The sequence below is a fragment of the Malania oleifera genome, chromosome 2 (assembly GCF_029873635.1).
Source record: "Malania oleifera isolate guangnan ecotype guangnan chromosome 2, ASM2987363v1, whole genome shotgun sequence".
Lineage (NCBI taxonomy): Eukaryota > Viridiplantae > Streptophyta > Magnoliopsida > Santalales > Ximeniaceae > Malania > Malania oleifera.
In genome coordinates this window covers 105,875,445-105,884,513 of record NC_080418.1, presented here as the reverse complement: position 1 = coordinate 105,884,513, position 9,069 = coordinate 105,875,445, and the positions used below count along the sequence as shown (strand labels likewise).

Sequence of the window (9,069 nt, the reverse complement as noted above, 5' to 3'; positions counted from 1 at the left end):
AAATATATAGATTTTTCTCATTATCAATGGAAGTTTGGGATCTTAGATGTTCAAATTTTTTTATCACCTCTTTATTCTCACTTTCTAATCTCTTAATTTTCAAATCTTTTATCTTTCAGCGAGTTTTTGAGATTCCAATTCTTTCATTACACTTTCATTCTTATTTTTCCATGGCATGAACTGTTTGGTCACTTTAACTAGAATCTTATGAACCTTGAATAATTCACTTTATAGTTTTTCATAAGATGACATACTACCATCATTGCATTCATTAGATGAATCATCACTATAATCATTAAATGATTTGGATGAGGAGTTTTTTTCTTCATCATCGTCCCATGCCATAAAGCTAGCAACCACTTGGTCACATGATTCACTATCTAAACTACTTGTACTAATATTATCTCATGTAGTGGCTTTCATTGCCCTTTTCTTTTTCTTTTTGGAATGATTCTTAAGTTGTGGACAATCCGGTTTTATGTGTCCAAATTTCTTACAATTATAACATGTTGGAAGTTCAACCTTTGTTTTCTTCTTACTGATTTCCTTTTCTTCATCTTCATCTGATTTTGAGTTCTGAATTTTTCTTGTAAATTTATTCTTCTTTCTAAGGATTTTTGCAAGTTTCATGGTTATGAAAGTTATTTCATTTACATCCATCTCTTCTTCATCTTCATCACTAAAGCTTTCGTTTGAGGCTTTAAATGCAATGGATTCCTGGGCTTTAGATTCTCCACTTCTTTTGTTTATTGCCATCTCATAGGTAAGAAGAGATCCAATTTGTTCATCTGGTGTGGTATTCTTAAGGTCTCTTCCGTTCGTTATAGCTATGGCTTTGGGTTCCCAAATGGGTGGAAGACCTCTAAGGATTTTTCGAATCATCTCATAAGTAGAGTAGGTTTTGCCTAAGGCATTAAAGGATTTTATGATATGAGCAAACCTAGTGTACATATTTGTAATAGATTCATCTTAATTCATCCTGAAAGATTCATATTCATTACTAAGCATGTCAATTCTATTATCTCTCATGTCAATGGTACCTTCATAGGTTACCTTTAGTTTGTCCCAAATCTCTTTAACTGTTTTGCATGCCATGACCTTATTGAATTCATTTATATCAAGGGTACAATATAATGCATTTATAGCGCTTAAGTTAAACTTGTAACATCTTATGATCATGTTCAGTCATATCTTTTTCTTCTTTGGGTACTTCTTTTCCATCTACAAATTTGGTAGGGATAAGATCATCATGTGCGACAACCCTTCATGCTTTCCAGTTCATAGTTTGAAGGCAGATTCTCATTATTTGTTTCCAAAAAGTATAGTTAAGACTGTTGACCCTATGGGTCATTCTCGGTTTTGATAATGACAAATACTCTGGTATTTAATGGTTGCCAAGTTTGTGTGCAGGTTCTTATTAGCAAGTTCATATGATCACATGTCGCAACCTGAAGAGAAGCAAAGACACAACATATTTATCGTTATATTTTTTATCATTAGGTCTGTAATAATTTCAATTTAAATGGGTCTGTAATAATCTCTGCATGTTATGCATGTTGGAAGTAAGCTCAGAAAATGATCATACACAGATCCCAGAAAGACCTTAGGGATCGGTTGACGAACATCGAATTTTTTCGGTGTCCTCAAAAGACCTTAGAAAGACCCTAGGTTCTTGCACAACGCTTAATAAAGTTTCCGTTATCACATATATTATCTGAGGAATATTATGTTTTCCAATTGGACTTTAAATGCAAAATCATATGACTTCGAGCGACCGAACATGTCAGTGCTTTGCCTCCATCGATCGAATAGCTGACTAGTCAAAATGTTGACCTGGGCTCGAGCGACCAAACTCGAAAGGACCGTAGCGTCCTCGGTCAACCGAACCAATACTATATACTTTTCCATCCTCCTTGGGCGCCCAAACCTACAATTCATTTTACCCTCGGGTAATCGAATTGACAAGTTCGAGCTACTAAATTTAGGGACAGGCGACCAAATCGCGGACCTTTTGGAAATTGCCTTTTTTAGCCACCCAAACATTCATTCGGGCTACCGAACAATGAAAACGTGCGTTTTTCGTTGTGTCTGTTCGGGCAACCAAACCATAAGTTCAGTCAACTAAAACTCTTGGGTTAGTGAATTTTTACCCAAGAAAATTAAGGGAAACTGTGGGATTAATTTTCTAAGCCTGATTAGAACATTTTTAAAAAGACAAGCGTGTCCCCCCAACATTTATTTTTTCCCTTCCTCTATATATATCCATTCATTTGGAAAAATTAAGCATGGATTAGCAATTAGGATTAAGCTAAAATTCTCTCTATTTTTCAAAACCCTATTTTTCTCATACTACTCCCATACACTCTCCTAATCTGATTTTCTTGATTAAACTAAGCTTAGTGAGAGTGCCTTGAGTGCTAGAGATCTATCTTATATTGCTTAATACTCTCATTGTTGTTTGTTGATTGTGTTTAATTTTTTGGAGAGTTAAGCAAGAGTTACCCATGGATTTAATTTGATAAATCTTGTGTGGGGTAAACTCAGAGGCTTTAGGGTCTTTGCATTGTTATTGTAAGATTCCTTAAGCAATCTTTTTGTGTGCAAAAATATTTTCACAAGATCATTTTCAAACATCTCTTGTGCTAGCATCTTGAGAAAACATTGGTTGAGATTGTTTGATTATACTTGCTAAAAATGTTTGAAACCCTAACTTGAGATTGAGGTATTTTATACATAGTTTCAAAGATAGGCTTGCTCAAATACTCTTGTGCTTGATTGAACATAGACATTACCTTGAGGGTTGATTGCACACATATGCATCACTGAGCTTACTGTTCCTATGTTATTGATGTGTATTGATTGATTGATTATACTGCGCTTAGTGGTACATATTTACTTGTGTAAGAAGCATTTCTGTGTACTTAAATTTTCATACATTTGTTGTATTCCTAGTGTGGGCCTAAAGAAGGAGACTAGCCCTATTGATTAGTCCCGTATTGGCTTAGATCTGGTTAGGAAAGTTAGGTGCACCATCCTTGTAAGGTGTAGGTTGAGGGCAGCCCTGCTAATTGACTTGGTTGTAAACGATGTCACTCCACCTGATAAGTGAGCCATAGTGGAATCCTTGTGTTGGTGAGCAAGGCGAGGACGTAGGCACAGTTGGCCGAACCCCAATAACATATTGTGTGTGCACTGTTTATATTTCTGCAATTTATATTTCTACATGTGTATGTTATATTATGAATGGTGTGCATGATTTAATTTCTATATGTTATATTCATCTGCGCGTATTAGAACTACATAGATAGACCCTAGGTTTGTGTAATAGTGGTTGTTGGATTAGTTGAACCTAGGAAGAAAGTTTAAAATTTCAATTCACCCGCCCTCTTTAGAATACACCAAAGCTAACAAAGACCGCAAAATATTGGAAGTCTGGTTGAGGATTGACCTTCTCCAAAGGGAGCTACACTTATGTGTGCGATTTAGATATTTATATAGCTTCTAATTAAGATTTTCTATCACCTCGATTTAATACCAATTGAAAACTAAGGTGTAGTCCCAAGAGGGGGGGGGGAGGTGAATTGGGTTTTAAAAAGTTTCTTTTAAATATTTTTACAAATTCACAACCTTCCACACTCAATATCAACACAAACCAAATACTTTCAACAATGACAATCAGTCAACCAATCAACCAAACACAAGATACTTAACTAATATATGAGCTGCAGCACCTCCAAGATTCAGCGATTGAATAACTCAAAGTCGAGTTTGATAAAAGCCCTGTATTTATGAATATTATGCGCTTCCTTTTAACCAAAATTTTCGTAAATGGTTAATCAACGTACTCCCTTTAAGGTTTCCTCAAAAGATCAATCAATGTACTTCCTTAACTTAAAAGTTTTTTCAATCTCAATTGTTTTAGCTTCCTGCACTCAAACACACAACCACGCATGTTAAATAAACTGAAAAATTAAAGAGCAAGGGTTGAGAGTGAGACCGAGTTTTTACGAGGTTCAGCTTATACTAGCCTACGTCCTCGTCTTAGGCAAAACTACCTAAAGATTCCACTATAACGCTTCTTTATAGGCGAAGCAAACCGTTGCAATCCCTCCTTCAATTAGGGTGGAGCCCCCTCTCCAAGCGATACCCCATCAAAAACTACAAGAGAAATGAGAAAAAATTTGGTGTAAAATGACACTCTCAAAAGAGTGGATTAGTACAATTGAAATATATATACTTTAATCAAAATCACAATATAGAAAGATGAAGCTCAAGAAGATATCACCGGGGTTCTTTCTTAGATTGTAAAACTCAGTTAAGAACACAAGAAGCGTGGCCTTTAAGTCAGCAAAATTTTAGCAAGAGTATTCAATGAGAGAGCTTTGAAAATATGAGAACTGAGATTGATTTTCTTGTTAGGTTATTTTAATTCTTGAAATCAACATGTATTTATAGAGTTAAAAAATATATTTTTGTGTTGCCCAAGTTTCTTGGAGTGTTTCCCAAGTATTGAAAGAGTTTGGAGCCCAATAAATATATTTTGGAAAAATTCCCTCACTATTTTAAATTTAAAAAATCAAAGTTCAATCACTTGAGCCTTTAATTCAGCTTATTTTTGCAACATAGTATAGGGTCAGTCGCCTAACCAGGTTCTATCTGCTTGTCAATCGCATGAATAGACAAGGGTCAGCCACCTGACACCTTCGACTACCCTTCAGTAGTTTGATCATAACTTTTTTTATACAACTCTAAATTAGACGTGCTTTATATCAACAGAAATCTAAGAGAAAATGCCACACCCATCATGTCGAATACTTTTTAAGATAAGGATTTTTTGATAAAGAAAAAAGCTCAATAATGTGGATATAGAAAAAAATAATAGAATTTGGAAAATCCTATTTTGGTGCTTTTCATTCCAAAAATAATTTTAACCTTTTTGAAATAACTTTTGACCTCATAAAAATATTTTCCAAGTATTTTAAAAGGTATCTAGGTCTAAGTATTTCACTTAAGAGTTTCATGCATCCATATTGAAATTGCTTGAAATACTTACATAAAGACTTCTTAAGACTTTGACATTCTAAGCACTTAAGTCTTTATATTTTTCCATCTATCTTGACTTCCAACTTTAATTAACTTTAAACTTCATCAAATCATCTTTGAATCCATGCTTTAATAGTATAAGTTTTATGAGACCTTCATTCTTTGGAGTATAAGCTTTCAATAATTCTTGTGTGCACTAGACCTTATATTCATATACTTGAATCCTAAAATATTATCACTTTACCAAATATGTCAAGTTCCTCTGATTTGTTATCATCAAAACAAGATTTTAAGCCTTGTAAGGCCAACATTTTATTTTTTTTAATTGACACTCTTGTGTGTGTGTGTGTGTGTGCAGGTTCAAGTATGGAAAATTGGAGAATCTGACCTTCTCTCTCTTTATTTCATCACTTTTTTATTTTCTATTTTTTTTTTCAATGTAAAAGATTCAATTTCCCTATATATGCTATATTTTCTCACTTTATTGTATAAGTTCTATTCAATTGTGTTATATAAGCCCCAGAAAAAAATGGGGTGTCTACATTTCTAATTAGTGGATATTTCCTAGCATGGTATAATAAAGTATTTTTGAGTTAGGACATAATGTTATCATATATATTATTGTATGAGGGTATTTATATTCACATAGAAAACCTATAAACATAATAGTAGTTGGGGTTGAAACTTGAAAACACTCATGATGATATATTGAATATTTTGCAAATCCTCTAAATACAAATAATTGTAAAACCATGTAATTGTGCTCTTACTTTCTTATGTTTTTATTTCGATTTGCTAGTTGTGTATGTATTCATAACCATAGGATCTATTTCACAATAAGAATAAGTATCCATTTCGAAAACTATTTAAGTATTTGTCATTAGATATTCATGTTGTGGAAGTCATGCATTCAAATCTTAAAAAATTGGAAGCATTTTGGAGAGAAGGTTACCATCTATTCTATAGTCTACCTTCTAATGAACTAAAAACAAAAATGATCATAAGGCTCCAGCATAATTTTTGGGATTCATAGAAACGTTAAGGGGAAATAAAAAAAAATTAATAGATTGTTCTATTGTCAATTAATGGATAGTCCAATGATTCAACATTGACATGCATATTTAATTTAAAAGATTTTGTTATTCTCAAATTTTGAAAATGGATGGCAAAATATTTGAAAATAACAAATAGTCTTGTTGAAAATGCATATCGGTGTGAGGTAGTTGTCATTAATGAAATTGCAAAAGAATATCATAATGCCTTTACGAGCATACTTTTCTAGATTTTTTATTTGATATTATATGGATTTGTACAAAAGTCAAAATAATTTAGATCTAAGGGCATAAACTTTTGCGATAGGTTGGTATTCACCATGTATATCAAGTTGACTCCCCTAATCTTAAAATTTTGGCATTTCAATAATAAAAAAAGTTAAAAGAAAAAGGAATTTTTAGTGCATCCAATACAATTTTATATAGTGATTTGTTTATATCTGCACAATTCTAAATTCAAAGTCCCAATCTTGCATTCTCAATAACACTTGATCTCAATTCTGTGAAAGAATACAAATTCAAAGTCAACACCATTTTCTTTTTATAGATCAAAATGATTTAATGGGTACATATAAACACATATAATCACAATGGATGGAAGGCTTTGGAAATGAAGCTCAACTCGCCCTAAAGCTTACAGAAACACCTTTAGTAAACTCTCATCTTTTAATCCCAACTTCATGAATTTCCCATCGGTTGCACCCTAGCGAGACGCAGGTTACCTGGTTTTGCCTTCGACGATGACATCGCCAGCGAAGGAAGATTCACAAGATGAAACTCACTTGTTTGATTCTATTTCCAAGGACATAGTGGATATTCTCATGAGCGATGACATAGAGGAGAAGTTGGGTACTTTTGTTGACCCTTTGGCTCTCAGAGCTACTGAGAAATCATTTTACGATGTTCTAGGTAAGCAGTATCCTCCCTTACCTACCCACCTCACTCTTTGCAGTCCTGTTAAGAAATTTTCTTGCAATTATAATAGTACCAACAATTTCATTTTTGAGTCCGCTTCTCAAATGCCCTTCAGTTCCAAGGGGATTTTTGACAATGGATTGATGAAGCCTTCTGTAACTACTAATCCTTCAAGTAGCAATAGTGATGAGTCCATTTTAATGCAGTTCAGAATAGGGGTAGAGAAAGCTCACAAATATCTTCCAGTAATTGATTTTGACAGCCATGATCTAGTGGTAGAGAATACTGATAGAGGTGATTCAGATGCAGAAGAAGAAGAAGAAGAAGAAGAAGAAGAAGAAGGAGAAGAAGGAGAAGAAGAAGAAGAAAGGTCTAATGAGGATTTAGCGGTTTGTGGCGAAGTGGACGAGTTATCAAACATGATTCACCAGATGTTTCTCTTTCCTAACAGTGAAAAAGAGCATTCAGAGAGCACTGCTAATGAAGATTCAAAGAACAACCGAGCTAGTGGATTGATTGGTGGGAAAGATCGAGCCAAAAAAGGAAGAAATGAAGCGGTCGATTTAAGGGATCTGCTTATTAAATGTGCAGAAGGTCTAGCTGCTACTGACATTAGGACTACAAATAAACTTTTAAAGGATATTAGGCAACACTCTTCGTATACTGGTGATGGATCTCAGAGGATGGCACATTACTTTGCCAATGCTCTTGAGGCACGCTTGGCGGGTACTGGGGCTCAAATTTGTGCTGACATTTCCAAGACAGTACCAGCTATTGACATGTTGAAATTCTATCGATCTTTTTTCCCTGCTTGTCCATTTGGAAGGATCTGTTTAAATTTTGCAAATCAGCACATTCTGGATGTGACTAAGAAGGCAACAAAACTTCATATTATAGATTTTGGTGCCGTATTTGGATTTCAGTGGACCCTCATAGTGCAAGATCTCTTGGCTAGAGTTGGTGGAACTCCTAAACTTCGCGTTACAGGCATCTTACCTCCCCAGCATGGTCCTCAAAAAGCACAAAGAGTTGAGGAAACAAGGCGTGGTTTGGAAAAATATTTTGAACGGTTTAATATCTTATTTGAGTATAATGTTATAGAAAAAAAATGGGACACTATTCAAATTGATGACATTAAGATCAACAAAGATGAGGTCATTGCTGTGAATTGTCTATTCAAATTTGAGAATCATCTACCTGATGACACAGTTGCATTGAACAGCCCAAGAAATATTGTACTAGACCTAATTCGAAAGACAAATCCCAAAATATGTGTCCATGCTGTTACGAATGGATCCTTCAATGTCCCCTTCTTTGTTAGGCGATTCCAAGAGGCGGTATACTACTATTCCGCATGGTTTGATATGGCAGATAAAGTATTTACCCGTGAAAATCCAATTAGGTTGATGTTTGAGCAAGGGATGCTTGGGCAAGAGGTTGTGAATACTATAGCATGTGAGGGTTCTGAGAGGATTGTGAGGCCTGAAACATATAAGCTGTGGCAGGCACGTAACACAAATGCTGGATTTAAGCAGCTTCCATTGAATAGGGAACTCATGAAGAGATTAAGAGCGAAGTTGATATTTATGTACCACAAAGATTTTATGATTGAGGAAGATGGTCACTGGATGCTCCTAGGATGGAAAGGGAAAATATTGCAAGCTCTCTCTTGTTGGGTTCCATATGAGTGTACTAAAAGCATTTTTCGCACAGCTTAGAGCCGGTAAATTTCTTTCGAGTTGGAGTATTGTGTTGTATTTGATTCCCACGATGATTTTAAACAATTTGCACTCATTTTCATGATCAGAAAACTATAATTAACTTTCTTGTCTTCCAATTTTCCTATTGAATGTTTTCTTTGTTTTTGGATTTGTTCACTTGCATTTGGAATTGTATAAGAACTAGAGGTTTCTCTATGTCTTCCTAGTTTGAACATTTTTATTGGTGACTCCTTTGTAAATTTATGTTGATTGTTGGGTTTATAACCAAAGTAAAATATTAGGAAAATTTAAATTTTCCATCCCTCTTTTTAGGTCCTTTAATTTAATATCTTGTGTTC

The 9,069-nt window shown here is 34.4% G+C and overlaps 1 protein-coding gene across 1 annotated transcript; it reads left to right on the top strand.

Moving 5' to 3' along the window:
- Positions 1 to 6,835: 6,835 nt before the first annotated feature.
- On the top strand, positions 6,836 to 8,728 carry LOC131148299 (scarecrow-like protein 14). The gene is made up of 2 exons (XM_058098016.1): positions 6,836 to 7,304; positions 7,413 to 8,728. Exons 1-2 carry the CDS (start codon positions 6,836 to 6,838, stop codon positions 8,726 to 8,728), a joined length of 1,785 nt encoding a protein of 594 aa, XP_057953999.1.
- Positions 8,729 to 9,069: the final 341 nt, after the last annotated feature.

Bases quoted from the DNA above. Each gene is read 5' to 3' on its own strand.
- LOC131148299 (XM_058098016.1), top strand. From the start codon at position 6,836: ATGACATCGCCAGCGAAGGAAGATTCACAAGATGAAACTCACTTGTTT. The intron at 7,305-7,412 runs GTGATTCAGATG...TTTGTGGCGAAG, and splicing joins GGTAGAGAATACTGATAGAG to TGGACGAGTTATCAAACATG.